The sequence below is a fragment of the Cynocephalus volans genome, chromosome 13, assembly GCF_027409185.1.
Source record: "Cynocephalus volans isolate mCynVol1 chromosome 13, mCynVol1.pri, whole genome shotgun sequence".
NCBI lineage: Eukaryota > Metazoa > Chordata > Mammalia > Dermoptera > Cynocephalidae > Cynocephalus > Cynocephalus volans.
In genome coordinates this window covers 45,414,710-45,435,648 of record NC_084472.1, presented here as the reverse complement: position 1 = coordinate 45,435,648, position 20,939 = coordinate 45,414,710, and the positions used below count along the sequence as shown (strand labels likewise).

Below are 20,939 nucleotides of genomic sequence, written 5' to 3'. Positions count from 1 at the left end.
TTTATAGAACAAACTTTGTCTTCATTAAAATTTTTATGAACTATCTTATTGGCTGCAAACATATATAAATAAATGGTTTTACCATAATTTAACTCCCTGTTGTTCTACAATTAATTGGTAGCCTGTGTACTCACGGTGTTTATTCTAAGCCCCAAGGCTGGGGTCTGGCCATGGTCCCAGTTCAGAAGGTATGTGTGGCCTTGGCCTTCCTGAGACCATCTACCACACCTGTGTTGGAGCAGCTTGCACAGCACTCTGCAGTTAGCATTATGTTTTACCTCAAATGGGAGTGAAACCAGGCTTTCTTTTGCCCCTGAGTTTCAAAATTCAGTTCGTCTTTTAGGCAGTAAGATTCAGAGACACGGGATACTACCTCTTTTTTTTTTTTTTTTTTAAAAGATAAATTAGTTATTTCAGGCAAAACAGAGAAGAAACCTCTTGGATCTCTGGCGACTGAACAAAGAAACTGATAGTCACTTTGGGAATTTAGTGAAAGCAGATCACCACACTACTAAATGTGTATGAGACATGGGGGGAATGTTTTTGTGAAATTTTTTTATTGTGGCAAAATATATATAGCACAAAATTTATCTTTTAAACCATCTGGTGTGTATCATTCAGTGGAATTAAGTGTATTCACAGTGTGTGTACAACCGTCAACACCCTGTATTTCCCAGAACTTTTTCTTCATCCCAAGCAGAAACTCTGTACCCATTAAACAACCCCCCATTCTCCCTTTCCCTGACACCCAGCCCCTGGTAACCTCTCTTCTGTTTTTGCCTTTATGAATTTGCCTATTTTAGATACCTCAAATTCCACAAAGTGGAGTCATATAATACTAGTACTTTTTGTACTCATTTTGCTTAGCCTAATGTTTTCAAGGTTCATCCATGTTTTAGCATGTATCGGTACTTTGTACCTTTTCATGGCTAGATAATATTTCATTACATGGATATACCACATTTTGTTTATCTGTTCCTCTGGTGGACATTTGGGTGGTTTCTACCTTTTGAATAACGCTGCTGTGAACTTTGGTGTGCGAGCATCTGTTTGAGACCCTGCTCTGGGTACTTTGGCATAGGAGGAACACGAGAGCAATATGCATACCCCAAATTTACAACAGGTGGTTCAGTTGCCAAGGTCTGAAGGAGAGAGAGTATGTAGTGTATGAACCAGCCTCAGCTTACATGATTGTGTAAACAAATGCTACAGTGGTTTGGGCTCAAAACATTTTCTGCCTTGTATGAATTAGTACTTTGGAAACTATGTGGATAAGTCCTAGGGGCTCATTCAGTCAAATGGAGGTTTTTGTCATCATAGGGACAGTCCCTTGAGCTGTTATTAAGTGTTATATTCAAGAGAAATCTTGGATATGAATGTGGAAAGGAAGAGTTGTAGCCAGGAAGAACCCTGAGTAGGATTAGGCTTTTGCACTGCCAGAGTCTTCTGGAAAGTCATGGAAGACACAAATTTCCAGAAGTTCCAAGTCTAGCCGGGTCCTTGTATCAGGAAGGCCAGGCAGCTTTGTGGCTCCTCAGAGGGTTGTCACCAGCAGTGGGCCTGTCTTAATGAGGGGACAGCTGATTACTGATGGCCCTGTGTGCGGAAGGCTGGCACCTCCCCAGGAAGCAATCAGTCATGGTCATGTCATCCTCTCATTGCTTCCACAGCCCAGCAACTGCAGATGCCTCCTGGGAAGACGAGAGTTGGGGGTGGTCTGAGGAAGTGGAATTCCCAGTGGGCTGCACTAAGTGGCAGTTATTTGAGTTAAAGGCGACTTGAGGGTGAATTGGGATGATTTATTGTTAGTGCCAGCACTCTCAGACCCCATTCTGTTTAAGAGCTTGTCAGCATCCCAGGAGTGATTCGTTTACAAATCTGTACTGATTTAAAGAACATTGGTAATCAAGAGACTGTTGGAGGAGAGATAGAACCTAAGTCCAGGCCAGAGGGGTCATGTGGCTTTTTGGGGTGACTGGAGTCTCTAGGCATTCGAGTCCGAGAGCCACAGAGACTCCGTCCCCTCCTTCCCCCAATCCTGGGAGAAAGAACAGGGGCCAGGGATACAGTGAGAAAAACCGTAGAAACTACAACCAGATATGTAATTTTCAGAGTTTTTTTTTAAGGTAAAAAAACAAGAAAGCCTGCAACTATTAACCCATGCATACAAGGTTCTACCCTGAACATAACTTACCAGTCTTATCTCCTTTGGTTTTCTGTCATGTGCCAATACGCTCTGGTCACTCCAAACTTGTCCATCCTCTAACATACATCTGTCCCGTTGTCCACACTTTATTCATATATAGAATCCATTCTCCTTCCCCACTGGTGGAATTCTATTTACCCTTTAAGATCAACTTTAATTTGCACTTTTTAAAGCTTTTCTCATTCTGCTGGGCATGGCTAATTGCTCCCTTCTGTGTTTCCATACAGTTAGGTATGTACCTCATTATTGTACAATCCCAATTATATTGAAATCATTTGTTTCAGTCCATTTTTGTTTTACTACGTGTTTCTCTATGCATAAACAACAAACATGGTTATGTCATATAGAAATATCATATTCCATCAATCACTCTGCAACTTGCTTTTCACTTGATGTTTTTTTTACTTATCCATGAACCATGCTCTAGTTTATTTTAATGGCTTTATAGTATCCTGTTGTATGAATATACCACATTTTATTTATCTTTTTCTTCTACCTGTAGACATTTAGATTGCATTGTTAAATACAGTCTCCATTGAGCATTCTTGTGCATACCCACTTGTTATTATGTGAGAGTTTAGGGAATGTCTAAAGTAGAATTGCTGAATTGTCAGGTGCATGCATGTTCAGTTTTACTAGAGATGCTCAGTTATTCTTCAGAATGGTCCAGTTTACATTTGAGCCAGCAGTGCATGAGAGTTCCTTTTTCTTCACATCCTCATCATCATTTCACAGTATCTCATTTCTTAGTTATTGCCACTCTGATGTCATGTTAGTCTGCATTTCCCTGATTACCACTGGGTTGAATATCTTCTCTTCTGTTTATCGGTCATGTGAGTTTTTTCTGTGAATTTCCTGCTCATTTGTCCATTTTCCAAGTTTTAGCTCCTTGCATTGTATCTGTCTCTTCTGTTGGGTTATGGGCTCAATAAGAATCATAGCCTGGGTTTTTACCACCTATAACAATTGGTCTTCCTCATGTGTAAGGAAGTTTCCTCAAGTTGGTGGCAACCAGGAAAATCTAGCAAGAGTTTAAAAGACAAAGAACTACCTGCAAGCCTTTCACACACACCCAAGTTGGAAATTCTTCATACCCGTAGTAGAGTTTGTAGGTTTATAGTAATAACACAAAGAGCCTCTCTTCTTTGTGGGTACTATTACATCCTTTTAATGCTCTTTCTTATGATGGGGTTATGTCTTGGTAAACCCATTGTAAGTTGAAAATACCATAAGTCAAAAATATATTAAATACATCTAACCTACAAACATAGATTAGCCTAGCTTACCTTAAACATGCTCAGAACACTTACATTAGGTTATAGATGGACAAAATAATATAACATAAGGCCTATCTTATAGTAAAGTGTTAAATATCTCATGTACTCTATTGAATACTGTACCGACAATGAAAAACAGAAAGGTGGTATGGATCCTGGAAGTACAGTTTCTACTGAATGTGTATCACTTTTGCATCACTGTAAAGTCAAAAAGTTGTAAGTTGAACCATTGTAAGTCAGGCACTGTCTGTACTTTTAGATGTATTACATCACTTCTCAAAGCAGTCTAGTGGGGTAAGCAGGATAGATCTTTTAGCAGTGATCTGTAGACTTGGAGCAAGGTTTTCTCAAGTTATCACAAAAATGATCTCAGATATGGCAAAGGGTCTTGTTGCCATTCTACAAAATAAGAAATTTGAGTTTTTCGAAGCCTTGAAAATAAATTAAAACTTATATGTTGAAACCAACTAGATTGTCTTTTAGAATTATCCTCAAACTGTTTTTTGCTGTTACATCCTCATGATATTTAACATGTTCCTTTGTTCCCTGTATTTCCTATAAAAGAGTAATAATAAAATGTAGAGGGTTGTTTAGATTTTGTTAAACAAGAATTCTTGATAGGCAATACTATGGTCTTCTATCAGAAGGCACAGAATATCTGCTTTTTTGTGATGTGACCAGCTGTAGACTATGCCTACATCTATTAATTCATCTAAGGTTACAAAATGGTGAGATTCTCATTGTCATTTCTCCCTGCGCTTATTAGCTGGAATAAGTCTATGAAGAGAAACCTCCCCTTATGAACTATTTAGTTACCCTGAGGTACAGTTTACACAGGAAAGTAAAGGTACTTGTTTGATTCCTTATTTACTAATTTGCAGAGTAATGAGTTGGCCTTTCCAGCATCTTCTGAGAGGCTTCCCCCCACCTTTTCATAAAGAGATAAAAGTGAGGGTCACTATCTGTCTTCACCTTTTGATTTACCTTGGCTGTCAGAGCCGTGAGAAGTTTCCCACACGCATGGCAGCCTCCTGTCACGCAGTGAGGGGTTTGGGGGGTGGGAGGCAGTGTGTGGGGGACCACAACGCCACTTAGAATGAACGCGGGCTTGGACCCAGGCATATCTGGATTTATGTCTTGGGGTTGCTACTTCCCAGCCATGTGACTCTGGCCACACTACTTGACCTTTCCAAGCCCATGTTTTCCCACAGGTATGATGAAAGTCAGTAATGCCTGTTCTATGTTTCTTGTCAGGATTAAATGAGAATATAGGCGGCCCAGCCTAGAGCTTGGTTCTTCATGGAGTCTGGAAATTGCCTTTTCCAACACTTTGGTGAATACAGCTATCCTTGCCATCTTCCAAACAGAATTACTTACTGAAATATGACTGTAGGCCATTGTCCTGTGGGCCTTGAAGGATCAGACCTCTCTGTGGAGGGGCTTTGTGGGTAAACTGAGGCCTCTGCTGAGATGAGGTTGCTGGGTGCAGGGACATGAGTCCCTGTCTCCTTTGGTTGGAGAGAGCTTATGATATAAACTCTGTGATTAGGTGTCTCTTTGAGAGTGACATCAGCCTGCCAGGCTCTAGCCTTGCCCTGAACTTGGGCATGTTCTAAGCACTAAGATGCCCTTTAGAGCAACCCAACACACCAGGGTTATACTTTACCCACACTTCCCTGCAGGGGTACACACCATATATATGATGTGTAGGTTGCTTTATACACCTTAATCCTAAAAGAAAAAATGTGTTGCAACCCCAACTGGAGATTGTAGGACCCCAGAGTGGCAAGTGACCTATGAGGAAAAGGAGTCCAAAACTCTTTCTTGGGAGAGAAATGGAAACCCGAGTTTGTTTACGCTTCCACTCACTCAGATATGTTTGAACACCTGCCATGTGCTGGGACCAGGATTAGGTGCTGGAGAACCCATGCCCACACAGACGTGAGATCCCTGTGTAATTAACCCTCCTGGACACAGAGGGTTAATTGCATATGGGTGAAGGAGAGGAAGAGGAAAATACAGGGCCCAGGAGAGCATGTGGCAAGAGGAGCTCCCCTAGCCTGTGGGGTCAGGGAAGTCCTGCCTGAAGAAGCCAGCTAGGTGCCAGGAACTGTGGGAAGAGAGTTCCCAGGAGAGGGACCTGTAAATATGAAGTTTGGGTGAGGTCAGAGAAGGCATAGGGCGTTTGCAAAAGAAAAAAGTTTAAGATTGTTAGAGGCTGAGGACCAAGGACAAGAGGGACAAGAAGCAAGGCTGGGCCAGATCTTGCCGGGCACATAAGTCATGCTGAGCATTGAAAACTGTCCCAGAGGACAGTGAAAGCACAGAAGCATTTTACGCAAAGGAAACTGATAATCAGGTGTACGTTTTAGAAGAATCACCCAGGCAGCCAAGTTGAGAATTAACAGTAGGAGACAAGAGTGGGAACAGGGAGATCTGTTGAGACAGTTGAAGGTGTCCAGGAAAGAGATGACGTGGGCTAAGGCTGTGGCAGTAGGACAGAAAGAGCTGGAAGATGTTGGACCTTTTTGGGATGTCATGTCAGATGTACTTGGAAGGTGGCGAGTGGCTGGGTGGAGTGCAGGCCAGTCCTGGGCTAAACAGCTTCCCTGGTGTAGAGTGAGGCTTGGATTTCTGTGAATGAAAGGTTGAGTGACTCAAGGCCTCATTCTTCTCAGCTCAAAAATAAGAATGGTGCTAGTTTTGCTTAGCAAGACTGACTGGGACATTTTCATGTGCATTAGTATAGGTCAAATTTTTGATCTTTTAAGCAGTAGTGATTTGCTTTCAGCTATTTTGCTAGCCTTGTTAATAATAGATGCCAGCTGAGCAATTATGTAGTTAAACAAGTGGGAGAAATATACAAGCAATTGCATATAAATAGATATTCAGATATAGAATATCTCTAAAAAGATTCGCAATAAACTGGAAACACTGGTTGCTTCCAAAGAAAGGAATTGCCTGACGGGGGACAAAGGTAGAAGAGAGACATATCACCATATTTCTTTTAGTCTCTTTTAATTTTTGAACTATGTCAATACACTATTTAATAAATTTTTGTTGCTTAAATTTTAAAGAGGTAGCCAGACATAAACAGGAGCAATTAAAAAGTAGCAATTCAGGGATAATAAAAACAGCAGCCCCAAGGGTGGGTGTTGCAGGGTTTTCAGTGATCTGCTACCCACAAGCACCCTTCACTTTGGCCTGGGATGCTTGTCCCTGTTTCCTGTGGCGGCTGCCTGGGCTCCAGAAGTCATGGTGGTGTCAGTCCATCCACCTGCCAAGGGGAATGGTGTCCTGGGGGCTGATCACGAGGCACCTCATTGTCCTCTTCCTGATTTTTGCCTTCTGAGTCAACTGCCAACTCTTTGAAAGAAAAGACTGTTTCTCAACCATTTTAGTATTTCCTTCAATGCCTAGAGTCAGCGTACGGCAGCTTACTCAGAGATCTTTGCCTGGTATCTGTGTCTTGGGTTTGTCTGGGCAGGAGTGGGGAGTAGGTTAGGATTTGAGCTTTTGTTTTCAAATTCTTTGTGCCTCAAATTTCCTAGACCACTGAAAAGTTATAGTGGCTATTTTTCAAGTGTTTTAACACCTAAAAATGTAAACACGTGGAAGGGACTGAACTATTACTATATTCATTACCAGTGCTTTAGCAATGTGATGTCTTGTAGAGTCAGTATTCATGCAGTGAGACCAACCATTTAGTCACTCGTTTTTTAAATCATCTAGCATCTGAACTGTGCCCTTGCTGCTGTATAAGAAATGATGCTGGGGCTTTTTTCAAGATGGCGGCGGCTGCGGCGGCTGGCGCAGAGTAGCTGAGGTGGAAAAGGCGGCCACTGGGACTCAGGCAGCCGGAAAACTTGTGGTCCTTCCTCTCGCCATCTCTTAAGGGAGGACCGCTGCTGCTGGCCGGTCGTGGGGGGTGACCGCCACTTTGCCCCCGGCAGGAGAGGCTGCCTCATTTACAGACAACAGCTTTGAAGTGTGGAGCAGGAAAAGAACTGTTTCTTAGCTGCAAAAGTGAGTCTCGAAACAGGGAACACGGCGCCAGGGCTGCTGTGGATGCAGCAAGGATCCCGGAGGCCGGGGCCGCGCTGAAGGCGGCCAGCTGCCCTATTCAGGATTCGAGGTTTCAGGCCGGCATTAAAGAAGACTCCTGGGAGCGCCCGAGCCGCGCCACGACTGAACAGCCCGAGGCGGCAGCGGCCGAGAACTGGGAAAGGCGGCAAACCAGAGACAGAGAGCGAGCGCCCGACCTGGCACAGCACTGTGAGTGATCCCTGGCACAGCTCTGTTCGGGGGGTGGATGCCCACGCGGCTCCCGCCTGCACCACCAGCCCACTCACCGTCGGTGCTGCCTCCATTTTCCCAGGTGCGGGCAGCTCCGCCCTGCTCAGCCATCACTGAGCCCTCCCACTTGCTGGCCTGGCGCCAGGCTTTCTGGAGCCTGCGGACCGGCCTTGGCTCCCACTCCCTCCGCGGTTCTCTGGTGGGGCTGGTGGCGGAGGGTGTCCCGGGCCAGTTTCGGGAGGGCAAGGAAGTACGGGCGAGCCGACTGTCACTCCACCATACCCTGGACTCCGGCCCCAGGTAAACTCCCTGTTACTGGGAGGCAGATACCATCTGTGCGGCCACCAGTTTGGAAAAAAGCCTAACGAATTTCTGGTTGGGAATAGTGTGGTAGGAGAGTTTCCAGGTCCGCTTGAACCTGCCGGAGACCAGGCTGCAGGTGGGCACTAGACTCGGTTTATACTGGGGGGATACAAAGGTGAACAAGACCCGAGAAAGATCTACATAGTGCTACAAAGGCACCCGGAGAGACCGGTCGTCTGTGCTCAGCAGAAACCTGGTAGACTTCCTGGGCGAGGCGGTGCCGAGCAGGGTCTTGAAGGCCCAGCTGTTAGACGAGGGGTGCAGAAGACACGCCCCAGCCCAGCACAGTGCGCACAGAGTGGGGAGACGTGCGGCCAGGGAGGCGGAGACTCGACAAAAACCACACACCCGGTGGGGTCGCTACTGCACGATCTAACAGCCTGGGCCAGAGCACACGGAACAGGGAGAAGTCCTGCACAGGAAGTGAAAGCTCAACAGAGATCACACACCCTGTGGTACGTGACCCACCAGCCCAGCAGAGTCCAAGCTGACCAGAAAGGTGGCTCCCCGGAGAAGCCCAAGACCACACACACAAGGCACTAGAGGCCAACTGAGCAGTCACGGAGGGAGCCATACGAAATTGGCAACCACAGCAACATCCTAGTTAGTCATTAGTCTCAAACCGGTGGACGGTGAAACCCCCGGCCACAATGAATAAACACCAAAAAAAAGATACCAGAAATACAAAAAATCAAGAAAGTACACCACCAAAAGTTAATAAATCTCAAACTCTAGATCCTATAGAACAAGAAGCCCTTGAAATGACTGACAAGGAATTTCGAGTGATAATTCTAAAGAAACTGAATGAGATACAAGAAAACTCAGCTAGACATCATGATGAAATGAGGAAAAGTATACAGGATCTGAAAGAGGAAATGTACAAGGAAATCAATGTCCTGAAAAAAAATGTAGCAGAACTTGCTGAACTGAAGAAGTTATTCAACGAAATAAACACAACGGAGAGTTTAACCAGCAGGCTTGTTGAAGTTGAAGAGAGAACCTCTGAACTTGAAGATGGGCTGTTTGAAATAACACAAGCAGACAAAAAGAAAGAAAAAAGAATCAAGGACATTGAAGAAAATCTGAGAGAGATATCAGACAACCATAAGCGATCAAATATCCGAGTCATGGGTATTCCAGAAGGGGAGGAAAATGGAGATTCCATTGAAAACATATTCAACAAAATAGTGGCAGAAAACTTCCCAGGTATAGGAAAAATCACAGATCTTCAGATCCAGGAAGCTCAACGATCTCCAAACGTATTCAACCCAAAAAGGCCTTCTCCAAGACATGTCATAGTCAAATTGGCAAAACTCAGAGACAAAGAGAGAATCTTAAAAGCTGCAAGAGAGAAGCGTCAAATCACCTATAAGGGAGCCCCAATCAGGTTAACATCAGACTTTTCATCACAAACCCTAAAAGCTAGAAAGGAATGGGATGATATTTTCAAAATACTAAAAGACAAAGATTGCCAGCCAAGAATACTCTACCCTGCAAGGCTATCCTTCCGAAATGAGGGGCAAATAGTATATTTCTCAGACAAACAAAAACTGCGGGAGTTCACTACCACAAGACCACCCTTACAAGAAATCCTCAAGGGAGTACTGGGTTTGGTTCCTGAAAAATAACTACCACTGCCATAAAAACCCAAGAAAAATCTAAACCCACTAGTATAATAAAAATGGCATTCATGAAGAGAAAACAAGCTAACAAAAACACTATCTACAACCTAAGGAACCAACAAACACAGAAAACAAACAGTAAATCAGAAAGCAAGGAACAAAAGACACCTAAGACAACCAAACAACCAATAAAATGCTAGGAATAAATCAACACCTTTCAATAACAACTCTTAATGTAAAAGGCTTAAATTCCCCAATTAAAAGACACAGACTGGCTGACTGGATCAAAAAGCAGGACCCAACTATATGCTGCCTACAAGAGACCCACCTCACCCATAAAGATTCACACAGACTAAGAGTGAAAGGATGGAAAAAGATTTACCATGCAAACAGAAAAGAAAAATGAGCTGGAGTAGCTATTCTTATATCTGACAAAATAGACTTTAAACTAAAAACCATAAAAAGAGACAATGAGGGACACTACTTAATGATAAAAGGACTGATCCATCAAGAAGACATAACAATCATAAATATGTATGCACCCAATGTTGGAGCAGCCAGATTTATAAAACAAACTCTATTAGACCTAAAGAAGGAAATAGACACTAATACCATAATAGCAGGGGACCTGAACACCCCACTGTCAATATTAGACAGATCATCTAGGCAAAGAATCAGTAGAGAAACACAAGATCTAAACAAGACTCTAGACCAATTGGAATTGGCAGATATCTACAGAACATTCCACCCAACAACCTCAGAATATTCATTCTTCTCATCAGCACATGGATCATTCTCCAGGATAGATCACATATTAGGTCACAAATCAAGTCTCAATAAATTCAAAAAAATTGGAATTATCCCATGTATCTTCTCAGACCACAATGGATTAAAACTAGAAATTAATAACAAACAAAACTCTGGAAACTATACAAACACATGGAAATTAAACAGCATTCTACTTAATGACATATGGGTCCAAGAAGAAATCAAGCAGGAAATCAAAAAATTTCTTGAAACTAATGAAAACAATGATACATCATACCAAAACCTGTGGGATACTGCAAAAGCAGTATTAAGGAGGAAATTTATTGCATTAAATGCTCACCTTAGAAGAATGGAAAGATGGCAAGTGAACAACCTAACACTTCACCTTAAAGAACTAGAAAAACAAGAACAATCCAAACCTAAAGTTAGCAGACGGAAAGAAATCATTAAGATCAGAGCAGAACTGAATGAAATTGAAAACCAAAAAACAATTCAAAAGATCAACGAATCAAAAAGTTGGTTTTTTGAAAAGATAAATAAAATTGACAAACCGTTAGCATGGCTAACAAAAAAAAGAAGAGAGAAGACTCAAATAACAAAAATTAGAAATGAAAAAGGCGATATTACAACTGATTCATCTGAAATACAAGGAATCATTCGAGACTACTATAAACAACTATACGCCAACAAATTTGAAAATCTGGAGGAAATGGATAAATTTCTGGACACACACAAGCTCCCAAAACTGAACCGTGAAGACGTAGAAAATTTGAACAGACCAATAACAATAAAGGAGATTGAAGCTGTTATCAGAAGGCTCCCAACAAAGAAAAGCCCAGGACCAGATGGATTCACAGCAGAATTTTACCAAACATTCAAACAGGAATTGACACCGATTCTTTACAAACTATTCCAAAAGATTGAAACAGACGCAAATCTCCCAAACTCATTCTATGAAGCAAACATCATCCTGTTACCAAAACCAGGTAAAGATATAACCAAAAAAGAAAACTACAGGCCAATATCCCTGATGAATATAGATGCAAAAATCCTCACTAAATTACTAGCAAACAGAATACAGCAACACATACGAAAAATTATTCATCACGATCAAGTGGGATTCATCCCAGGGATGCAAGGTTGGTTCAACATACGCAAATCAATAAATGTGATACACCATATTAATAAACTCAAACACAAGCACCATATGATCATCTCTATAGATGCTGAAAAAGCATTTGATAAAGTTCAGCACTCATTCATGACAAAGACCCTCTATAAGTTAGGTATAGAGGGAAAGTATCTCAACATAATTAAAGCCATATATGCCAAACCCACAGCCAATATCATCCTGAATGGGGAAAAGCTGAAAGCTTTTCCTTTAAGAACAGGAACTAGACAAGGATGCCCACTCTCACCACTCCTATTCAACATAGTGTTGGAAGTACTAGCCAGAGCAATCAGAGAAGAGAAGGAAATAAAGGGCATCCAGATTGGAAAAGATGAAGTCAAACTGTCCCTGTTTGCAGATGACATGATCCTATATATTGAACAGCCTAAAACCTCTACAAAAAAACTGCTAGAATTGATAAATGATTTCAGCACAGTAGCAGGATACAAAATCAACACTCAAAAATCAGTAGCATTTCTTTTCTCCAATAGTGAACATGCAGAAAGAGAAATCAAGAAAGCCTGCCCATTTACAATAGCCACCAAAAAAATAAAATACTTAGGAATTGAGTTAACGAAGGAGGTGAAAAATCTCTATAATGAGAACTACAAAACACTGCTGAGAGAAATTAGAGAGGATACAAGAAGATGGAAAGATATCCCATGCTCTTGGATTGGAAGAATCAACATAGTGAAAATGTCCATACTACCCAAAGTGATATACAAATTCAATGCAATCCCCATCAAAATTCCAAAGACATTTTTCTCAGAAATGGAAAAAACTATCCAGACATTTATATGGAACAATAAAAGACCACGCATAGCCAAAGCAATGCTGAGCAAAAAAAATAAAGCTGGAGGCATAACACTACCTGACTTTAAGCTATACTACAAAGCTATAATAACCAAAACAGTATGGTACTGGCATAAAAACAGACTCACTGACCAATGGAATAGAATAGAGAATCCAGAAATCAACCCACACACTTACTGTCAGCTGATCTTTGACAAAGGCATCAAGCCTTTTCAGTGGCGAAGGGACTGCCTCTTCAGCAAATGGTGCTGGGACAACTGGATATCCATATGCAGGAGAATGAAACTTGATCCATACCTCTCGCCGTATACTAAAATCAACTCAAAATGGATTAAGGATTTAAATATACACCCTGAAACAATAAAACTTCTTAAAGAAAACATAGGAGAAACACTTCAGGAAATAGGACTGGGCACAGACTTCATGAATACGACCCCAAAAGCACGGGCAACTAAAGGAAAAATAAGCAAATGGGATTATATCAAACTAAAAAGCTTCTGCACAGCAAAAGAAACAATTAAAAGAGTTAAAAGAGAACCAACAGAGTGGGAGAAAATATTTGGAAAATATACATCTGACAAAGGATTAATATCCAGAATATATAAGGAACTCAAACAACTTTACAAGAAGAAAACAAGCAACCCAATTAAAAAATGGGCAAAAGAGCTAAGTAGGCATTTCTCTAAGGAAGATATCCAAATGGCCAACAGACATATGAAAAAATGCTCAACATCACTCAGCATCCGGGAAATGCAAATCAAAACCACATTGAGATACCATCTAACCCCAGTTAGGATGGCTAAAATCCAAAAGACTCTGAACGATAAATGCTGGCGAGGCTGCGGAGAAAAAGGAACTCTCATACATTGTTGGTGGGACTGCAAAATGGTGCAGCCTCTATGGAAAATGGTATGGAGGTTCCTCAAACAATTGCAGATAGATCTACCATACGACCCAGCTATCCCACTGTTGGGAATATACCCAGAAGAATGGAAATCATCAAGTCGAAGGTATACCTGTTTCCCAATGTTCATCGCAGCCCTCTTTACAATAGCCAAGAGTTGGAACCAGCCCAAATGCCCATCATCAGATGAGTGGATACGGAAAATGTGGTACATCTACACAATGGAATACTACTCAGCTATAAAAACGAATGAAATACTGCCATTTGCAACAACATGGATGGACCTTGAGAGAATTATATTAAGTGAAACAAGTCAGGCACAGAAAGAGAAATACCACATGTTCTCACTTATTGGTGGGAGCTAAAAATTAATATATAAATTCACACACACACACACACACACACACAGACACACACACACACACACACACGCACACAAACCGGGGGGGGGGGGGAAGAAGATATAACAACCACAATTATTTGAAGTTGATATGACAAGCAAACAGAAAGGACATTGTTGGGGGGGAGGGGGGGAGGGAGAAGGGAGGGAGGTTTTGGTGATGGGGAGCAATAATCAGCCACAATGTATATCGACAAAATAAAATTAAAAAAAAAAAAGAAATGATGCTGAAAGGGTGATGGCTTTCTGATTTGTCCTAGTAATGAGGAGGGGTGTGTGTGCCAACATGTGCCCTGTTTTTAGGGGATGTCATTTATCAGTTGGGAGTGATGTGAGACTGCCTAGTCATGGAGATCTGATCAAAGTGGTGAAACACAGGGAAGTTTATTTTTCTCACAAAAAGTTCAGGGCTAGTGGGCACTGGGATTGGTTGTGTGGCTCAAGGATGTCAGAGCTGAGGTGTGTGATTCTTTAGGCCTTTCCCTCATGGTCCCAAGATGACTGCTACATCTGTAGCCATCACATGTGCATTCCAGGCAGGAAGGAGGAGGAAGCTGGAGGGCATGCTTTCCGGCTGGTTAGTCCACTTTAAAATCTACTCATTACTCTCACTGTCCATCCTTAGAAATAAAGGAGGCTGGAAAATGAAGTTGTGCTTTTTTTGGTTTTTGTTTGTTTTAGCTCGGCCCATTGTCATCCCAATAGCAGAGTGGTTCTATAAGAGAGGAAGAGGCATAGAGAGAGACAGATGCTGCCACAAACATACAATCCAGATATCAAGAAAGCCCTCGTTTCTTTTTTCATATACTTTTTTTTTCTTTCGTTTGGTCTGCACAGGCCATCGGCAATGCTAAAACCACTTGCAATGACAACAGCAGCCGTTTTGGAAAGTACATTCAGATTGGCTTTGACAAAAGGTACCACATCATTGGGGCCAACATGAGGACCTACCTCTTGGAAAAGTCCAGAGTGGTCTTTCAGGTGAGTGGTAGGACTTGGGTCCTTTTGTGTGTTGATTGAATCCACAAACATGTACTGAGTGCCTGTTGTGTGTTAGCCCTGTGCTAAACACCAAAGATACAGGAAAGAACAAGACTGTCCTTTTCCTTGTGGACTTTAAAGTCTTATGATCAGGGGTGTCATAGATAGTCTGTGGGTTTCAGCTTTCATGGGAACCTTCTTATTTGGTAGGTTAAAAATAAAATTATACTCTACCACCTACTTAGTTTTCTTTTCGAATAAGTGGAGTTCCCACTTTTTACCCGCCCAAGTACTCTTTCCCTCTTCATGACCCTTTTCCTCCTCCACCTGCCTTCTTTTGGGGGGTGGAGGGAGGTCCTGTACAGCTCACAGCCTGGACAGCAGTCCTCCAGCTCTCTGTTGACCTCCCATCACTGCAGTGAGGGGACGGTGCATGTCCTGGGTTGAGTCTGCAGCACACTTTTCTCCTGGGTTAAGTGGCTCCCAGTCCTGTTTTGGCTGCCTTCAAAGGAGGCACAGAATCACCTCAGCTGTACGTTTCTTGGCGACGTCTCCATGCTGATGTTTAGCAAACATGTAGTGAATTTTTTAACTAGCTCCCCACCCTTCCTCCCTTTTGCTCAGGTGTTCTCTGTACCTCACAGGTTGGTTTCACAACCCCATGTCTTTGATTTCACTGCAGCAAAGGGGAGCAGCCTGGGGTGTGGGGTGCAAGTCCAATTTGCTGCTTGGGCTCTTCCCTGGACACCCCTGGAGCTGCCTTCTTCCTTGGCTCTCTCTGCTTGGGCCTCCAGAATCCCCACCACCACTCAGCCAGTTTAAGGCCAGTCTCGCTTCAAGTGTCCATGAGAAGACCTGTCTCACTTGTGGCCCTTTCCTGACTGCCCAGCCTGACATGATGGGCGAGTGTAGCTTTCACTTAGCTCCAAGCCTCCCAGAGCAGAAAAGCAGCTTGCAGAAGGGAAATTCTAGTCCGCAGAACATTAGCCAAGCAGCGTGGAAATCTGAATATGTACTTGTTGACTGACCCACCATCTGTGGAATAGCAATGACGTTCTCTATAGAAGGAAAGAGAACACATGCTTTTGCATATGTCAAGACATAAAAGTCATCAGATTGGAAGAAGGCCTTGTAATAGCGAATGGAAAATTGGGAGGTGGAAATAGAAGGAGACAGAGGGGTGGAGGAAACATCGGGAGGAGTGGCGGGCTCAGCCCCCACAACCTGACGCACCTGCTATTAGAATGGGTGAGGGCCCATATGGGAGGGTCACGGCCCTAAAACTGCTTCACTTTTTCCTCCTCCAGGCAGAAGATGAGAGGAATTACCACATCTTTTATCAGCTCTGTGCTGCTGCCAGTCTTCCAGAATTTAAAGAGCTTGCGCTAAGTAAGTGAGTGGGTGCATCCCTGTCCCCTGGGGCAGGCTGCTGCTGCAGAGAGGGGACAGTGGGGGGTTCTGTGAGGAGGAAGGGGGCTCTGCTCAAAGCCTTCTGTTGTGGGTTCTTATCTTGGCTCTGTCTCTAATGTGGCCAAGTCCCTTAGGCCTCTGTGAACTTTGCTGCCCCGTTAGTAAAATAGGGTTAATTAATTGTACACAGGTCGCCTGCCATGGGAAGTGTGTAGGAGGATGAGAGGCAGGGGTGGAAAAGTGTTTTGCAAGGCATGAAGGACTTTGCATGCAGTATTGTTTTGAAAGATGTTTCCACTTTCAGCATCATAAGAAATGTGTCCCAACAATAAGGATCTAGAGATTTAGCTAATGCTCATCACTTAATCATGTGTTAAGTCATATTTAAGGATTGAGACAAAACAAAAAAAGGGGAGTGGGGAACAAGGATAAATCAGGGATGAATTGGGGAAGGTTTTAGAGCCATATTGATGAAGCATGGGCATCACCACAGAGGATGAGACAGGGCTCAGACAGTGGAACTCAGGGCTGTTGGGCTGTCTGATCTCTCTTGAAAGGTGTGGAACCTTCTAGCACACCCATGCTGGAGCAATGGAGGAAGGGAGGTAGGGCAACCAAAAATGCCTCTCGACTGGAGCCAGTAGGTGGGTCACCTTGCTGTGCCCATCAGATGGGTGGGAACATCCTGGGTCCCACCAATGCTGAGAGCAAGTTTCTGTTGCTTTAAGGCCTTGACGTGGAGCCTGTAGAGGTAGGGAACAGGCTTTAGTTCTTGATCTCATTACCTATAGCACCTCTGCTTGGGCTTGGAGACGTTTCCCCCTTCTCTGTGTGGGGCTTTGTTGTGGAGGGTGGACTGATGCCCGCTTCTGAGTCTTCAGAGCCCACAGGTGTGATCTAGGCCAGCCTGGGGCTGAGCAGCATCCTGTCCTTGGCCTGCTGTCTGACTTTCGGAGCATGTGGGGAGGTCCAGTACTAGCAGATGGTACGAAGAACTGAGTGTCTAGGCAGAGGTTGATTGTTGGTCTTTGTGCAGCTGTGAGAGAAACAGACCTCTGAGGCTTTGCTGTACCTAATCCAAATCCTACCCATCCTAAGGGTCCAGCGAGCCAGCAGCTCGAAGTAAATATTTAGACCTACCTCACTTCCTTCTTTCTTTTCTTCACTTAAAACATGCTGTTCAAATGCACAGAAGTCTCTGCCAGACCCCTTGGCCAGCTTGAATTTTGTACATTTGTCTGGGAATGGAGGGCACAGCTGGGCATTTTCTTCCCCCTTCTTCCTCTGCCTATTGCTGGTGGTTGATTACGTTTAAAATGGTCTCAGGAGGGATTTTTTTTTTAAAGCCCAATCAATAACTTGTGAGAGTGTGAATAAGTGATGGTAAAACCATACAGGTGTAAGGGGCCCATTTTCCCTTTAACACAGCCTTCACATGGTAAGGAATAAAGCCCCTCCTTTTTCACTGGCACAGGTATATTGATACAGTTGTATAAGCATCCTCTGGCCTTGTGCAGGTGAGAGTATAGCCTCAAGTGAGGTGCGAGCCCATGACCTTGTCCTTGATGGTCAGGTGCTCTGATCATTGGGTTCACGCCCCCTCTGTGTTCTATTCATTGCCTGATCCAATGTCTGCCTGACCCAATGGTGAGCCAGTTGATAGGAGGCTTTGTGGTATATTTCTCCTTTGAAATTCTTAGCAGAGGGAGACCCAGACTGGAGGCGGAGATAAGTTGCTCTGGGATGGGATGGTCAGTGCTGGCCTCATGGGCCTGAAAGGAGAGTTGAGCTCTAGGCCACACAGGTGGGGAAGGCTGCTCCTGTCTAGGTTCTGGAGAGTGATGATGACAGAGGTGATTGCAGACCTAAAGCAGATGAAAGGAGATGATCGTTTTGAGTGGGTTCAGATCATTCAGCAGAAAATGCTGTTACTGACCCAGGTGTCCCTGCAGTGATGAGCCTCAGCCTGAAGAAGTTACCCAGCTAGAGCTGAGCTTGGGAACTGGAAGCAGGGAAGGTGGGTTGTCTGCCTAACTCAGAACATTATGCAGAAGTGCTCAGGTTGTGTGGTCAGAGTGGGATTATAGGCCAAATTCCTGTCATCTCATAGCTGGGCCTGGCAGTGTGTGTTTAGCAGGCTGGAGGAATGAGCAAAATTCAGTGTGGCTTGGAGTGTGGGATGCAAGGTAAGAAATGGGAGAGACAAGGAGGAGGAGGTAGGCAGGGACCACTGAGGGCATGGATAGAACTGATGAGTGACAACATGGAAACTGGCACATCTGTAACACAGAGGTGGGAAGGAAGGAACAAGCCATGAGTCTGGAGTGGGAGGAGGCAGCCACTTCACAAAGGGCCCAGGAGGCTGTTTTAGGGAGTTGACCTCTGCCTTGAAGGCAGTGGGACCTCTACAAGGGCTTTCTTTCATCAGGGAAATGGTGTTGTGATCAGTGACCAGCATCTTGAAGGTGAATTTGAAGGGACAGGAGCACAAGCAGGGAGACTGGTTCAGAGTCTTTTGCAACAGCCCCCAGACAACAGATGCTGAAAGTCAGACCCAGGGGCAGTGTCAGTCAGGATAGAGAAAGGAAAGAGACTCCAGAATTCTTAGGAGATCACACTGGCAGGACGGATGGTGGAGGACTGGGAGTTGCCATGAAACTGCATCTGAGCACGTTCAACCGATGTGCCCCCAACTGTGCACACACAGGTCAAGAGAAGAGGCTTGAACTGGCATTTTCAGGGGAAGAGGAAAGCCAGCCAGTGTCCAGTTTTGGCGTCCTGTCAAAATTAAACAGTATGCTCTTAGAACACAAAGTACTAGGCAGGGTGGTGCCACACATGGTACTACTTTGTGAAAGACTTCAGTGGCTTTTAAGGGTCATGTCGATTACATGCAATTACTGCCTTATATGCAGATTCCAAATTCAGCCCTCCATTAAGAGTTGATTCTGCCATCCTCCCTGTGGTATAGATGCTACCCAGGGCGTGTGGCATTTTTTCCCGTCTGCTAGGGTTGGCTCTGAATGCTAAGACGTGACCTGGGCCCCTCCTCACCAGCTGTCCCCAAGGCAGTATTACCAGAGGCCTAACTGAAGAATTAAGCTGGGGTATGACAGCAAACATGTAAGGTCTCTACCTGCATTTGCTCGTGTGCCCAAATAGTTCAAGGTGCCCCAAGTTGGTAAAACAAACGGACAAAAACTGTCACCTGGATCACATGACTGCCCCTCATTTGTCGAATGAGATTGTCAGACAATCTGAGATCGTGGAAGTCTGCTTTTAGTATGGGTATACATTCTACTCATGCATGTCAGATCCTTCTTAAAAACACATCTTTGGGGAATCCTGTTAAACTGGAGCATGTGTGACTTATCTTTTGTATTAATGTGTTTTTCCCGTACCAGTTTTACCTGAGTGCAGCAGCATGTTCTGTCAGTGTGGTGTAGATTTCCCTCCTGTTCAGCTTTCTTTCCTATTTGCTATTGTGGAAAAAGAATATTTTGAAGGGTGTCACATCCAGCTGGGACTAAAGTTTGTTCTGGGTGGTATGCTGAGGCAGGGGAAGTCCTTGTGGGTCTCGGTCCGCAGGTGAGGCTGGGATGAAGCTCTCTCCTACTGCCTCACACCTGACTTTCTCATCTCCCACAGCGTGTGCAGAGGACTTCTTCTATACATCACAGGGAGGAAACACATCCATCGAGGGTGTAAACGATGCTGAGGACTTTGAGAAGACTCGCCAAGCCTTCACACTCCTTGGTAAGGAGCTTCTGAACGGAAGGGACATGCTCACGGGGCTGACTTCAGGGAGGGTTGTAAAGCAAGGCCATGTCCACTTTGCTTTGGTGACTACACAAACTGAGGGGAAGCCCTCTCACCCTTAGTGAACATCTTACTCTTATCCGTTTCAGCCCTTAGACTCCAAATCGGAGCTTTGTTGGCTTTTCTTAAAAATAAGGTTTTGAGAGTCTCTCTCCCAGGCACTGGGAAGTATCCCTTTTCACTCACACAGGCCATTGAAACCAATAGAGGAAAACCAAGGATGGCCATGTCTTTTCATGCGGTGGCCTGTTCTTAGCATCATTGTGATCAAAGAGAAAGAGCACTCAACTGGGACCAAACCACCCATGGACCCAGTTGGAAGCAGACTGTGAAAGTCTTGTGGCTCTGTCACACATGCAGTGTTAGTTCTGTTAGCTGTTCCCGTATAGGGCTTAGCATTGGAATCCTTGAAACAAGAAACTGTCCGTATGGTCAGAAGGGGTCAGTAGAGCTGGAGGAAATCGCCTCCCCCCCCCCACCATCCCCTGCCAATGTTGAGGGAGAAAAGCCCCCAAGTGACCAGGTGGAAGGTAAGCCTTTTTTAATTAGGAAACTGAAGTGTTAAATTCTTGGGACCTACAGCCAGAAAAAGGAAAGCTGGGGAAGTCAGCCTGGAACCCAGGGAGTAGCTCAGGATGGTCCTTGTGTTTTCCCAGCCCCTCCCCCAACAGACAGAACATTTGGCTTCTGAGCCACGTGACTAACCCAGAGGAGCATATGTTGGGTTCTCTGGTGGGAGTCATGGAAGTTTTATTCAATGTCCTAATAAAACATGGCTGAACAAAGCACAACCTAATTTCTGTATGGGGAAGAAACCAGGCCCTTGTGTGCTGAAATCCCAGCGCTGGTCACTTTTCTGGGTAGCTAGTGCATACGTGGGGTTTATCTTTTGTACCCATGAACTATCAG

At 44.1% G+C, this 20,939-nt stretch overlaps 1 protein-coding gene across 1 annotated transcript in view; it reads left to right on the top strand.

The window, feature by feature from the left end:
* The window catches only part of MYO5B (myosin VB), a 211,660-nt gene that overhangs the window by 60,093 nt on the left and 130,628 nt on the right, over window positions 1–20,939 (top strand). Inside the window, exons 6-8 of the mRNA XM_063076684.1 lie at window positions 14,658–14,801; window positions 16,109–16,190; window positions 19,860–19,967. Coding sequence (XP_062932754.1) covers window positions 14,658–14,801; window positions 16,109–16,190; window positions 19,860–19,967 — 334 coding nt within the window. The remainder of the gene's footprint in view (window positions 1–14,657; window positions 14,802–16,108; window positions 16,191–19,859; window positions 19,968–20,939) is intronic.